Below are 16,244 nucleotides of genomic sequence, written 5' to 3' on the forward strand. Positions count from 1 at the left end.
TGGGAGAAGTTCACCCCAGGTACAGAACTAGAATCAGCTTCCCCTCCCACAACCCTAACCACAAACCATTAGAGGGGAATATGCTAAACTGACCGAAGATCAGCATCTCGGGGCAACTTCATCCTACACCTAATACAGCCCTGGTGTCCTAACTGAGTGTGGCGTGTATGTGAACATGTCTCTCTCTGTTTCTGTGATTGCAGGGCTTCATCAGAAGCCACTGATGAAGAAGTGTAATCGGTGAAAAGGTCAGAGGTGAAAGGTCAGGATGACGACAGTAGCCGCGGAATATGAACACATGGAGATCACGCAGCAGTACAGTAGCAGCGACACGGTCAACAGCCGCTGGGATGACGAGTGGGATAATGAGAACGGCTCGGCTCGCCTGTTCGAGCGCTCGCGCATCAAGGCCCTGGCAGGTGAGTGAGGCGGAGAGGAGAGAGAGTGTCAGGATAACCCCTGTTGCTGGCATTGCATTTACTTAATCTCATAGAATAGCAATGGTTGTATGATGATGTACACCTGGACTTTGGTTCAAATACTATTCAAAATACTGTAGCTGTGCTTGCCTGATGCAATGAAAGCAATAAATATTATCCCAAAAGTGCAAACTCCACCCACCTGGCACTCCAGGCAGGCAAAGCAAACGCTCAAAGTAGATGTTTGCAGACAGATACAGGAAGATATGGAAGAAGCCTCTTTAAAACTGCTCGGCGACCACATCATTAATTTGTATATAGCTCAATGTGTGTTGAGAAATTCAACTCAGAAAATAAGAAGTGATCATTTGGTGCACATTTGTAAGCAATTATTGTTGGCGGTAATAGAAGAAAAGTTGTGACTTTCTACCACTGAGCTGTTTTTAAATGAGAGATTATGTACAAAATCCCCATGGCAAAGTCACCGATGCTTACTGGAACAGAGAGAGTTTCAATAGGTAAATGCCTGCACAGAACCAGAAGCCAACCCAGCAATTAAGCAAAGTGTTTTGACAAGAGAGAAGAAATGATAAAAAATAGAAATGAGAAAGTGTTCCTTGGTTTCTCTTCTTTCTGGCCGGAGACCACAAAGCCCTCTGCATTCCGATGAGCATCCTGCTTCTCACATGACTGTGTTTTCCTGCATTCCTGCCCAGCCGAGCATACGCCTCTCCCCCACCTCCACTTGCTGCAGTCAAGAGTGTCTTCAATGGCTACATGAACACCTACCTACTATTAACCAGGCGCCTTGGGTTGAATCGAAAACGGATCATTCTGCTATTAAACTTTGTTCTGCTTTGTAAAATGAAAATGAGAATGAAGTCAACGGAAAATGAATTCAAAACATTTGATTGAAGAGGGCCCGCTTGATGTTTACAGTAATGGTGTTACTATTGCATCTGAAAATCATCTCGCCCCATATGACTCAAACAGTAACATCATTACATCATTACATTCCCAGTGGCTTGGTAACTCTGTAACCCCCCCCCCACATGCCCACACGAGCAGCCAACATACTCTGTAAAGTTGCAATATGCAGAATGCAGAAATCGCTGCAACGTTTCCTGGTTGCTAAAACTCTAATTCACCTGATTTCAGTTTATGTGACAAAATAAGCTAGTATAGTGTAGAGAGTCATTATGCCTTCTAAACCACTGTAAATGATATTTTCCATAACCAAAAATATTGTTGTTTCAGCTGTTTGAAGCTGGTGTACAAAACCCGAAAGTAAAAGATGCAAAAACAAAACTTAAGAACAGAAAGCATAGAAATAGTGGACATATAACAGATCTACCGCTTCTTATACTTGTTTTCAAGTAGAATGATCAATCTATAATTCACATTTCTATGTCAATTTGGTCAGGTCCCCCAAAACGTTACATATTGCCACTTTAATGTGTACCATCTGGTTCAGGATCAGGCCCCCTGACAATGAATGGCAGGTCATCTCATTCGTTTCAGGGTTGCCAGATTGAGTTAGAGTATTATTGAGTATTATTTTAATTCCTTCAGGTGGATCACCAGATTAAAGAATGCTGGCTATGACCTCTCACAGGTGTAGCTGAATTGCAAAGACATCACCTTTTCCTTCATGTACTGACGTGGGGTGGCAGTTTTTTATTTCTTCACAACCCAGCTGCATGGCCATGAGAGAGAAATACAGTACAATGCTCATCTTACAAATATGTAGTAGTAAGTAAGGTTTCATATTTTCCATAGATTCTACCAATTTTCTATCCCGAGAAATTTATGTTTCAACCAGAAGTGCTTAAAAGCATAGGAGTATCTGGCACTGTAAATGGAGAAATATACACATTCATCTAAAGTTTTGTTTTTGTATATGTTGCAATTTAATCAATTTAAAATCCTGTCAGTCACAACACTGTTTTGTTGTATCTTAGTTTTAAGGTAGCCTAGGTCTATGAAGCACTGGCCGACTGGTAAAATATTATGAGGTCTAGTGAAAATTACATTCGTTTTTAGCCTACCTTTTGACTGAAAGTTGTCAGACAGCTTGTTGACTCTTTTCTCTCCCCTTACACCTGCTATCGGGGGAATTTGGGAAGGCTGTGGCTGTTTATACTTCATGATAAGACCCTTATTGTGGTGACTGTCACAGGGAACATCAGATTCTCAGCTAAACAAACAGGCCTAGGCTAGTGGAGATTCAGCACAATGAATAGCGCAGTGGGTAAATTGTCTGCGAATCTGACCAGTAGCCAACCGTGCGCCCGCTTTTATTAACGTAACATTGATTTTTTTTTGTGCAAATGTTTATTTCCTCAAGTGCTTTTGTGGTCATAGTGTATCTGCCGTTTTGTGATTAGGAACAGTTTATATTTGAGCCTCTGCCAGTGCCACATATTAGTGGAGATTTGAATGTGAGAGGGAGATTGAGATTGGACGTTGTCTATCGTAACTACGTCGAGAGGTGGGCTTGTAGGCTGCGCATATAGTAGGCAATTCAATTTATAGAAACCATGTAGTTTAAGAGATGTTTTCTATTGGGGACTTGAGTAGGCCTAAATATGGTAGGGTGATGGTGTTGTGATGACTGGTCTAATGTATGAATGGATCCAGAGTTGATATGTCTCACCTGCATATTTTGTATTTTTGCATTTCGGCTAATTTACCATTCTTTCTCGGCATATCCTCTCTTCAGTTGTCATACGTTCTTGGGGAGGATAGACTATGGCCATCTTTTTTAAGGCTGATCTGTATAGCATGTAGACCTACTTGCTGTTTGCAATGGAATGGTTGGAGAACGCGTCGCTCGCAGCAAATTTATGGCGACTTTGTAAGTAAATAGGCCTACGGTACGCTACAACAGCTCACACACAAACACACACACACACTGAACGTTGATGATTGATCATGCAGAGAAGGCCGCACAGAAAATACGTTTAGGCATTGCATGTCATTCAACAGTTCCATTTCATGTCATGCTGTTCATATACATAATTTATTGTAATTTAATAGCCGCACACATTGTTATGTTGCCACCACGTTGTCCCAAGACGTTGATGATGGCACGGTGTCTGATGATATTTCTGCCACGGCCCCTTGTTTTTGCAAGGCTGAAACCTGCTTCGTCCACATATATTAGCTCATGATGCACTGCATCTGCTTCTAGCTCCATGACTCTCTGAAAGAAGACAAAACAATGTAGCACAGTACGAAAAGGCAGGGATCAGTCAATATGATGTAGCACTATACACTTCCAGATCTAGTACCAATGATAAGATGGTGTAAAGAGACTCACGCTGACGTTTTGGAATATGGTGTTATCTGCCATTATGTGACCCTGCAGTTCTCTGAGTCTGATACAGTTATTTGAAATGACCATATTTACAATGTGGGGCTCCTGCTCTTCAACCAGATACTGGTTTTCTTGCAGTTCTGTAAAAACATTTTGAATGGTTTTAGTGATAGATCCTTCTCATTATGAAAGTACAGTACATATTACTGTAGCAGTAAGACCACAGCACTTTGTTATTTACCGGTTCTCATTTTGAAATATCCAGATGATACCTGCAACAGTATAGTGGCTCATATTTGGTTTAACCCATTGCCCAGCCTCCCTCATGCTCATCCCATGGCATCCCTCATGCTCATCCCATGGTTGACAACATGGTCAACAACAGTCGCTCTGATTTCATCAGTTATTATGTTCCTGACTCCTCTTCCCCGTCCTCTCTTTCTCCCCCATCCTACTTCAACTCTTCCTTCTCCTCCTCCTCTTACTTCTTCGCCTCCTCGTCCTCCTCTAGTTCTCACCCCTCTTACTCTTTGTCCAATATTGGTCTCCATTGTTGTCCAAACCAAATGTTTACCTGTGGACTATTTATAGTGCTCAAGCTCTGATTTGTAAGTGAGCTAATTATCTGAAAGTGTTTCCACGTGTCAATGTGGAAAGGCAATTGGCAAAATAGTGTAGCAATGTAGAGACCAATGTTTACAGTTTTGCTAGATGTGTGTTATTAAATTACAAACTGAGTGTAAAGCAGAGAATGTGCATTCAGTTTGGCACCCTTGGTATATGCATTGGCTCCAAGTGTTAATGGTTTCAGAGATAGTACTTCAAGAACCACTGTTAGTGTTTAAGCATTCAGAAAAAAATTGTAAGATCCCCATTAGCTGTTGCAAATTCTGACAAGCTCCAAGCATTGATTATGCAAGAATGGACTGCCATCAGTCAGGATGTGGCCCAGAAGTTAATTGACAGCATGCCAGGGCGGATTGTCAACACTGCAAATATTGACTCTTTGCATCAACTTCATGTAATTGTCAATAAAAGCCTTTGACACTTATAAAATGCTTGTAATTATACTTCAGTATTCCATAGTAACATCTGACAAAAATATCTAAAGACACTGAAGCAGCAAACTTTGTGGAAATTAATATATATGTCATTCAAAACTTTTGGCCACTACTGAACTCTTCACACACAAACGCTATCTTCACTTGTCCCTGCTTCTCTGCGACCACAGAGTGATCAAATTAAGATTGGAGATCTGTATGCAGGTGTCCTATTTCAAGGTAAGTCAGAAAAGCAAGGTTCATTTTGGTGCATATGTTTTCAACTTACTGCAAATCTGTGGGCTTGGCCATTCTCCATGGATTGTTCTGACCTCATTCAATTCTTTGTAGCATCATGTGAAACGTTTGAGAAGAAGCTACTTCATAAGCTCAGCAAAGGCGATTTGTTTCACATCCAACTAAAATAAAAAAGCATATGTACATTAACCTTGCCACAAGGAAATGGAATGGAAGACTGTGTAATTGTTATGAACAACTCCATTTGACATTTTAAAGAGGTTTCACTCTCCAATATTTTGGTATTTTTCAATTTGTCTGATTTATCGTAGAGGTTGACCATCACAGAAACCCACCCAGAAACCCACACCCCTATGTCACCACCCTATTTCCTTTCTCTGTTTCATAGGAATTCCTATGAGGTGAGTCATGTGGAAGGATGTATGTATTTTTCTTGTCTAAGAATCTGACTTAAAACCGAGCATTTACAGGTTTAGATGAAGAGGCTTGTATAAAGAGGTTATGTAAAGTAGGGAGCAGAGGTGACTTGCATCTCGACTTTGACTTTAACACCAATGACTCGTGACTTAACTTGGACATGTGCCTTTTAACTCGAACTGACTTGGTACCCTCCCCAAGCCCAAATATAAAAAATGATGCTATTAAAAAAAGTGTGCAGCGCATCAACTCTTCATTTAACTGATTACAGTTTGAATCAGACAGCAGCCAATCAAATTGTACCAGACGAGAAAAAGTTGTGCATGGCAGCGCAGAGGAATGTCGGCGGGTGAATTCAGACGGAGCCCTTGGAAAGATGATACCCCAAATTATTATTTTCGGATATAAAGACTACGCTGTATATCAACAAAAAATGGATTGCAACTTGCAAAACATGCGGGAAGAAAATTACAGACGGAGGCTCAATAACTTCCATCTTTGTTCGACATTTGAAGTTGCACAAAGAACGGTAAGTCGTGGCTAATATAGCCGACAGCTATATAGTTTCTAACTTTGCTAGTGTAGCATGTAGGCTAACGTAACGTTAAATCAATGAGCCTCCATACAGTCAGTCAGTGCGGGAAAGTGATCATTGCACCGAAGATTGAGCTACAACTGGCTAGGCAGTTGGTTGTCTAAATCCTGCCTGATGTTACTACTATTCCTAAAACCATTGACATACGTTAGCCTACTGTAACCACACACAGAGAGGGTGTGTGTTAAGGTTAGGCGATTGTGTAAAAATATGAAATGGTATTACATTTGGTGAACATTTTGACTTGTTTAGGACTCAACTCAAAGTTTAGGACTTGAGACTTGTCGATCTTGACTTGAGACTTGACTCGGACTTACCTGTTTTGACTTGGGACTTGAGTGCTAAGACTTGAGACTTTGGAGCTCTGCAAGTTCACCGGATGTTGGCCAGGTGGGACGCTACCGTCCCACCTGCCCATAAGAAGTTTTAATGTGTCGTGTGTTTGTGCCATTTACAGTTCATAACTTTTTTTTGCTCTGTACAACTAGGAAAGTATATTCGTCATGTGTTTTTACCCAGTGTATATTTGTTCATATAATTTTTTACCCCTCCCTTATGCTTTATTGTGATACAACAAATGTAATATTATTTAACACATAATAATATAATTTATATTACGGGAATTTGAGTGTCATTCTAGTGTTCCTCAATCAAACAGCCCAAGCACATGAACTACTGTACATAGATGCAGATCCCTAGATGTAGATCCCTAAGGTTGGACAGACAGTCAGTCAGAGAGGCAGACAGCAGAAAGACAGACAGACGGTGTCCCTTCTGGCCTTTTCTCATTCCCTGTGTCCATTGTCGTAATGATTTTTGATTTGTCTTTTCGCACAGTTTCTGGAAAACAAATGACTGCAAGACTCGTGGTATTGAGATGAGCATGAATTCATAACACCATGAGGAGTAGATATAAGGTAGCATATCTGTGGCCTCCTCCTTCGCCACAAGGCTTTCTCATGAACAGGGGGACAAATGGGATATTATAGATGGTGCTGCTACTGTATGTATCAAAAATACTCTGCGGCAGAGAACTCCTGAGACTGCCATGAATATAAGGCAACATGGTTGAGTCAGTGGCTAAATCCAAAGGGGAATCATTAAGGAAAACATTTTGTCAGAGTCTTGTATGGTATGGATTAAATTTGGTTGTATTTACTAGGATTATCTGGACTTTACAATTTGTTTGTTTGTGTGACCATACTTTTTTAACGACTAGCTCAGAATATGAAATAATAACTGTTATAGAAAGTGTCTCTTCTTAGAGAGAAATCTATGTCTGTCCTTTCCCTGGCAGTGTTCGCTGAGGTACCTTGGCTATTTATGTTTGATTTGTAATCAGAATCCTTTTTTGCTTTGTGATGTTCTGCCTAGTGGAAACTGGTTGATTGTGCTCCTCCTTTGTTTGGGAAGCAACCATTCATGGGCCAATATGTGGACTATTCATCCATTAGGAAGAAAGTGGGGGAGGCTTTCAGTTCACCTCTGAAACAGGATGTTTGTATGGTCACTTTTTGACATTGGTCGCTCACATTATTTCAAACCAGCATTTATACATTTCAGGAATGGCCAGATTTTTCCTCTGTCACTGTCTGAACAACAATGCTGGGAATTGGCAGGCTTGTATCCTGGCTAGCTTCCCTCTACCCCCTCCTCTCTTCAGGGCTTAGTACGGCCCAACGTCCTCCCTCTTTCTCCCCACTGCATGGACATGAGGCGGTGACATCATCACTGAGCTCCCAGGCTGTGGCTAGCCAGTGACGGAATTACAAACTCCTGTTCCTCTTCCCTCTCTAAACTTATCCCCTCCTCCACTTTTCCCTCCAGACTTATGAAAGGTGTGCTGTGTGGGAGGAAAACCCCTTCATTCTCTTTTTTTATTTGACACCTTTCTTAACTGTCTGCCAGTTGAGGATGAGGTACAGTGATTTTTTTTGGGGGGGGCAATACCACTCAAAAGTGTGCACTCCTGAATGGGTGAGCAGCTTCACAACCTAGAGGGAGAGGGGCGTGAGAGGGGGTGGGGTGGAGGCTGCTTTTGAATGGGTTGAGAGGGAAGACGGAACTAATCAAGAGAGAAGAAGAAGCATGTTGTGCCCCCTATCTGACACAGATCCAGCTTCTCCACTCCGGTTCCTTCAGTGGCTGCTCTGGGAAGAGTAGTGTCCTTGAGAATATTCCTTCCTTTTGTTACTTTTACTGGATTCTTTTTTTGGGGCTTGTGGTGTAGCAAGGGTGGTGGTGGTAGGAGGCTAAAAGAGCCCACTGGATCCCTTCTTAACTTCCCTACGTTTTTCGCCTTGCTGTGCTTGTTTTTTCAGAGGGGAAATTTTCTTTCAGCGGGTCCCAGTTTTAGTTTGGAACTATGGAAGCGGACTGGGAGTTGGGTGGGAAAGATGTACAATTCACAGAGCCGGACTCTGGTTTCCCTGCTCAGGTGGCTTTCAACTACAACATGTTAGAAGGGCGCTTTAAACAGCTTCAAGGTAAGTGAATGCTGGAGGCTGCAGGCGCCTTTTTGTTTATAGGTGTTGCTATGCTATATTCTCTGTCAGCATATAGATGGTGGAATCTAGAGAGAGAATTCTGGATCGTCTGTGTTGAATTTGGCAGTTCTTTATCAGGGTAATGTTATGTGGATGAAGAGCATTATATTTCATTGTTGTTATTTGACTTCTTAGAAAATAAAACAAATTGGGTGTCTTAATCCTAAAGGAAACGGTAACTGTTAGTGGTGGATATGTCACGTTTAGTATGGCAGCACTGTGATCTGGCAAAAGGATGAATTTCAGACTGGATTATAAGGCTGTCTTTTTTGGGGGGATATTAATTTAGTGTTGACAATAAAATACTAAATAGCTGTTTTTTCGAAAAAGGCCCTCTGTCTACAAACACACAATCCACAATGCTATCTAAACGGCATGCATGCTAGTTCCTAGCGGGTAGTCAGGACAACAATAGCATGCGAGGGGACAGGGAAGGTGGGAGTGGTTGTTTTTGTCCAGCCCTCCCATGAAAATACACTTTCAAGGAGCCAAATTCTAGGAAATGATAGCGCTTAACAATATGTTTTTACACAGTTAGAATAAGTATTTTTTTTACAAAAATGGCATATTACTATTAGTTATACAGTGTCATTGTGTGATATTGTTTACTCTTGTTTAGTATATTTACTATAAAAATTACTTGTTTTCTAAATACATTTTTTTACATTCATTTTCATATTTTCATTACGATGAACCCCAGGTTAGACTGCAATAGAAAAAAATGAGAAATTAACATGCCAATGTAACCATTATCATACAAACTTTTTTTTAATAGTCCTGCTGTCTTTGTTGACATCTTTGTCGGGGTTTCTCTCATCCCAAAGAGAATGTGGTCTTTGCCACATGAAAATATCATTCATTAACTCAGCCTCTATATATATATATATATATATATATATATATATATATAATGTCCCCTTTTCATTAATAGAACATCAAATCTACAGCAATGGTCAGAATTTGTCCAGTTTTGCTCCCTTGAATGGTATAAACTGGCCACAACAACTACGTGGATATGACTGGATGAATGTGTGCCGTTTGTTAATATGTAGCTTTGTGTAGATTTTACTGACTGCTGAAACCTTGTCCAATGTTGTAAAGCAGCCAGAATGAAAAGGAAGACCGAGAGATAGACTTGAACTTTCATCCTCTGGTCTATTGGCTTTACTAAGTCACGGGATGACTGAATTGATAAAACATCAGAGTCAACGTTATTGATTGCTATTCTTGTGTCATGTACTGCTAGCTTGAAATTGTTATGTTTCATCATATTTTGAGTGAAGATATGGCAAAATGTATGGATTGACCTGGTGTGCTGATAATGGAAATTGTAGAACTGTAACAGAGTGGCGTAAGGCACTGCATCGCAGTGCTAGAGGCATCACTACAGACCCTGGTTCAATCCTGGGCTGTATCACAACCAGCCGTGGTCGAGTGTCCCATAGGACGGCACACAATTGGCACAGAGTTGACCGGGTTAGGGGAGAGTTTGACCGGGGTAGCTTGTCATTGTAAATAAGAATTTGTTCTTAACTGACTTGCCTAGGTAAATAAAGGTTCAATAAATAACAAATGTTGATAGGGTCTCCAAGGATCTAGGAACAGTAACGTTCAACTGAAGATTTCAGACATACTGTAAGGGGGAGTAAGATTACCATTGGTTGAATCCCTGTGACCCTTGATTTTAGCCAAAGTAGTAGTCTTGTTCCACCCAGAGACAGCTTGATGTACAAGTACGTCCCCAAGACAGGACTCTAGTCTATCGCATGACCTGATATTAGGCAGAGCTCTCTGGTTCATAGTTCATAAATGTGTTATATTTTCAGCATAGCTACGTGGTGTCATTGTGCCAGTGACCTTTTACAAACAGACATGAACTGTGAAAAACATTTAGCAAATCATTTTGTGTTCCCGTGGCTGTATCAAACGAAAGGAAATTGAAAGTGCATTGTCAGGTCTCATGAGTTCTTCTGTTTTATCTAATACATTTAAGGCTGGTTGTACTCCTGTACTTAAAAGTACTTTCAATGGAGATTGATTGCTCCTTTTTGTCTAAGAGTAGGCTTAATCTGAGTCCTTGAAGTGGGCTTTTTAGGTCAATCATTTGCTTTGACAAGCTTGCGCTGGCTTGGTTACATATCCACCATTGCTAAAGCCATGCTGGAAAGAACAGTGTGAAAAGACAATATCCGATCTAACATTTATATTGTTTGGGTCGTCACAATAGTGTAAAAATAGTTATTAGATGCACTCCAGTCGCTTTTGTACCAGACTGTAGCTATTTCTCCACACCAATGACCTGGACTACCACCACACAGACTTGAGTGCTGAAGTAATACTTTTGTCGGCAAACAGGCCCCTGCCAACCCGGTTTCCACCACAGTCAGTCTCTAAATGAACGTCTGTTCTGCTGGCAAGAAAATATTTTATGGAGAGACAAAAAAAGAATGCAACAGAAAGTTGTGGAACTGAAGAAGTCTTTGAATGGGTTGGTTGGGGAAGGAGGCAAACTTGAGAGAGCGTGTTGAAAAAGAATGCAGTTATGGCCTTAACAAGTTTGATTTACTCAATTTAGCTACACTGACCGACTATTTGACCTTGACTCCCCATTTGCAGGATACCCCCGAAATATAGCACTGAATGTCAACTTCTGTTATGCCCTCAGTTGTTGAATTCTGATAAGTAAGTACCATAGAATAATATTTGCATAGGCTGGGATTAAATCTAATTGTGTTTGGTCAATAATGCAGCTTTTAAAGGCAATGTTCCCTGCTTTTGCGATGGCATTCACAGTAAACGCTGCATATGTCGGCTAAATCGGAAATTACCTTTAAAGGCGCATTGTCGACAAAGCGTGATTGGATTGAATTCCGGCCATCGTCCTAGTTAATACCAGGTAAATACCAGTGGAAACTGTACTGTAAAATATAGTGCTATCATGACTTTTGAGAATAGTAAGAATGATCTTGAGGTTTTCAACCACATCTTTACTGTAAAGTAAAGTAATGATAAAACATGTCAGATAATTCAAAGACGTAAATAAGAGTGAGTGATACCGAAATGTAGTGAATGTTTTAACTGTGTGTAAATGGACACAAAGCCATGTTCTGTTTAGTGCTTTGTTTTCCCTTTTGCCAGGCATTGACTGCCGGGGAAATGTTGATGTTGAGTCATTGATTTGAATTATATAGCTGTTGGTAGTTGCCTGTGTGATAATCTGAGGCCTTATTAAAGAACAAACAGTCCATCTGCCATAACACCATGACTTATCTGACCGATGATCTGTTTTACCCTTCTATCAATGGAGGGACTTTATCCACTTTATGACATGGAGACATGTTGTCAAGTACTGTACCTGGTATTTATGTTTCCATGTTTTACCATGTGTTTTGTCAGCATTATATTATTACATCAACATTGCTGGTGGGCAAAACATCATTAACACACACAGTTTTTGTATAATTTCGATCTAGTTTTCAAACAACAATCAACAATAGCATTTCAGGTTTTACATGAAGTTGACTTCCTGTATGACAACTCAATCAAATATCAACCAAAGTTGGATGTGGATTTGACAACGCATTTGTCCTGTGGTTAGTCACCCCTAAACATGGCAGTGTGACCTCATCCATTAATCCAGCCCTTACACACAGGAAGAATTTCAATCTTCTGGCCCGCCACACACCACAGGATGTTGATTCAACAGTGAGGGATGCAACCTTTGAACTGCTTCACTAAAATGTCCAGTCTTTCACCTTTGTTTTTCATCCTTGGATACTGATTTCTAGTCTGTTCATTTGTTAGTTTGCCAATGAATGCTATATCATATAATATGTATATCTAGGCCTAAACAAAATGGCTGTTATTGTTGTCCCTCTGAATGATTGTTTTCAGTCTCTGCCAATCATTTGAATCTTTCAACACGTTCAGTATTTCCTTCCAGCTAAGGGTGGGGTAGTGATCCAAAGTGCCTTGAACTCTGCAATTCCTGAGTAGTTCCCTAATCAAGATCTCCTTTTCCTCCCGAAACCTGGAAAGAGGAAAAAATAGAGAGAAAAGAAACCAAACTGGAATTTGAATGAATGTGCATCCCTGTTGAGATAAGATGAGAGATTAGCTTTTGGGAACCGGAGAGTTAGCCCCCAGGATAGAGATACAAGATGCGTCAATAAATCAATAGTTTCTATTCTGTGTCAGTCATGATGACCAGACTGCTCATATCCCAGCTGGTTAGATTTGCTTCTTTGTTCCTGAACTCCAAAGACAATAGAGCTGTGGGTCAAGTCAAGGTCACAATTTGGGATGATTTTCTCTGGAAGAGAGTGATATCCAACACGATTAGGACTAAAGGACCCTATTAATCAGTGCAATAGTAAGAAATTCATGAATAGCCTCCGATAAATAAGTGGATATACTTGAATATATGGGTTATTCCACAAATTAGGTTCCATTTCCATAGCCGCGGGAAGTAGGGGTGCTGAGGGTGCTGGCATCCCCTGATAAATCACAAAGAGATAATGAATGTAAAATAAATTCCCACCAAATTAGTGCACTAGGCCTTTATTACTCCTGTATAAAATGATAAACATTTCCCTCAGTTGACCTTAAAAGAGGGCCAGGTTTTTTTCCTGCATAAAATGAATCACTAATAGCAAGTCTTTATTCATATAAAAATCAGATTTATGGAATTTTCCATGTGGTCCATATTAAAGGGCACTTCAATTATTTTAACAGACTTTTACAATTCATTATTTGTGGACAATTTCTACTTAAGACACAGAAATTGACACGGCACCGATGCAAAGTGAAACAAAGTGTATTCCATGCGCTCATATAGATGAAATTTGGATTAGAACAGGGTCAAATAGCATTAAGTACGATGTACAAAATATGTACCCTCCAATAAATGTACCTTCCAATGCAATTACCGTTTGCATGTTTTTTAGTGACACTAAAAAGTTTGCCATCCAACCTTTTTATGCTAGTAAAGTACATGTCACGACAGGCCTGTATCCAACCTTGTTATGCTAGTAAAGTACATGTAACGAGATGGCGGATGGAAGACAGGGTGGTGAGGCTTCTCATTCGAATGCTGTAATTTTATCTAAACCATCAGGTGTACGCCGACCCCAGCTAAGCAACTCGTGCAAAGAGTTAAAGCGCAATTGTGTGTTTTATCTCCAGTACTCTGCCATGATTGTCAGTTATGTAGCTGCTCTACTGATAATCTCAGTGCGTCCTTGCTGGGATGACACAAGTCTACTGCTGGAGAATACCAACACCAAACACATTGGTTCACCGTTCCACTGGAGCGGACAGTACACAGCATATCATAATGTTCTGAATAATGGCCAAGTCTACCTCGCTCCTTATTCTACTGAACCGCTTAGGCGTAACAAACACAAGTCCAACATTTATCGGAAACTGTTAAACTACCTGTTCACTACCCACCTGCTCTCCGGGGATGTGCAAGTCAATCCTGGGCCCAACATCACCGAGCCAGCGATACTCACCGGAGTGGAAAGCGGTGGATGGCCTCGTGAAAACATTGTAGCCAGGCACAATCAAAGCAGCATATGGAGAGTTTTTATGGAGCTGATCGTTGCCTCTGTGGAAGTGGGTGAGTGCTATGGTCCCATGGTTTCTCTCGGCTCACCCAGCTCCAGGATAGATTTTGACTCTTCAAACATACCCAAGTTGCAATATGCGATCCCTGACTCTGCTTCTGGTACGCAAGCTGTTTTAATTAGTTCCCCGCATCCAGTGCAGGCGGGAGGGATTGTTAATTGCGCTACCGAACTGCCCATAATCAAAACAAAATGGCCTAAACCCACCCGTCAGAAAACACAGAAAATGTAACTTTTTTTCAATGTGTCATCTGGGACCCACGAGTTAAGCCCAAGGGACTACTAGGGGGGGCACTTGAACATTCGTAGTGCAATTCCAAAAAGTGATCAAATTCAACATCGACTCACAGACTCCAACCTTGACTTCCTCTGCCTCTCAGAGACATGGCTCCATAAAAACTCTCCATATGCTGCTTTGATTGTGATTGGCTACAATGTCTTCAGGAGAGACAGGATTGAAGCAAGAGAGGGTGTGTGATGATTTACATTAAAGAACACATCTGATGTAAACAAATTGAGTGGTCATGTGATAATGAACTAGAATGTATTGGCCTGTCACTGTCTCCCCAAATGTCTTTTACCCTTATTGGAATGCATAGGCCACCTTCCACCAAAAGTGTGTTTTTTGATCAGTTTAATAACATGCTTAGGGAATGTGACTTTGGGAAAGAGGTAATCTTAATGGGAGATTTTAACATTAATTATGAAGACAAGTTTTGTAGGAAAACCCTCAAACAATCACTAATACCTTTGACCTTACACAGCTAGTTAAAGGGCCAATCAGGGTGACTTGTTGCTCTAAAACACAGATTGATTTGGTGTTCAGTAATAAACCAGAGAGAGTGACTAAATCATTCAATATGGTTACTGGGCTATCTGATCATAATCTGACACTTATAGCCAGAAAGCTGTCTAAGAGCAGGTTTAACCTCTCTACTGTTAGAAAGCCGGATCAACTAAGAATACCTAAGAGTGAATTAAGCTATTTTGAAAACGCAATTAAAGGAATTAACTGGAATGATCTCTTGTCCTATACAGATGTGGAAGCTGATAGTCAAGTTTTTCTATCCACAATCCAGACTACAATAAATGGTTTCCTAAAGAAAATCAAATCCAAACCTGGCAAAAAGAGCACTCTTCCTTGGCTAAATGGAGAAATCTGGAAATTGATGAAAGAACGAGATTATGCTCTAAAAAAATAGCCCTAAAATCCAAATTAGAGCATGACAGACGTAGGTTTACCATGTTGAGAAATAAGGTGATGAAAGAAATCAGACAGGCCAAGGCAAACTTTTTTTATTAATATAATTGCTGAAACAAAGGGAAATTCTAAACTGATCTGGGAGAATCTAAAAACGTTAACAGGGAAAGACCATAGAAACACTGCAAAAAGACTAGAAATCATGGTGAATAACAATCTAACCCAGGATGCAGTCGAAATAGCAATAGCCTTCAATTCCTACTTTATTGACTCTGTCATTGTACTGACACAGAACCCCTCCACTGGTTTCTTGGGCTCAGTGCTAGTAAATGATGCTCAACCTGTCTTCATCATAAGGGAGGTTTCTGAGTCAAAGGTGAACAAGGTGATTAGCTCACTAAAGAACTCTAAAGCCAAAGATGTGTTTGGGCTGGACTCTACCTTTCTTAAAAACTACAAAGAGTCACTCATTGGCCCCATTACTAAGGTCACCAACACATCTATTGGTCTCGGGGTGTTTCCAAGGATATGGAAGTCGGCCATAATAACGGCCATCTTTAAATCAGGCGACCCTGCTGACGTGAGTAACTACAGGCCCATTAGTATACTACCTGTATACTAAAGGTTATTGAAAAGTGTGTAGCAGAACAACTGATTGCCCACCTCAACATTCACATTACACTCCATGCAGTTTGGCTTCAGAGCGAAACACTCCACAAAAACGGCCAACTGCTTTCTTCTGGAAAATGTGAAGTCCAAGATGGACAAAGGGGGCGTTGTTGGGGCTGTGTTTCTGGACCTAAGAAAGGCTTTTGATACCGT

General features: G+C 40.7%; 1 protein-coding gene across 1 annotated transcript in view; it reads left to right on the forward strand.

Annotated features, from left to right (window-relative positions):
- The first annotated feature begins 210 nt into the window (after positions 1-210).
- LOC139424732 (spectrin beta chain, non-erythrocytic 1-like) overlaps positions 211-16,244 on the forward strand; it is an 83,860-nt gene continuing 67,826 nt past the window's right edge. Inside the window, exons 1-2 of the mRNA XM_071176840.1 lie at positions 211-419; positions 8,445-8,534. Coding sequence (XP_071032941.1) covers positions 269-419; positions 8,445-8,534 — 241 coding nt within the window. The 5' untranslated portion in view covers positions 211-268. The remainder of the gene's footprint in view (positions 420-8,444; positions 8,535-16,244) is intronic.

The sequence above is a fragment of the Oncorhynchus clarkii genome, chromosome 13 (genome assembly GCF_045791955.1).
Source record: "Oncorhynchus clarkii lewisi isolate Uvic-CL-2024 chromosome 13, UVic_Ocla_1.0, whole genome shotgun sequence".
Lineage (NCBI taxonomy): Eukaryota > Metazoa > Chordata > Actinopteri > Salmoniformes > Salmonidae > Oncorhynchus > Oncorhynchus clarkii.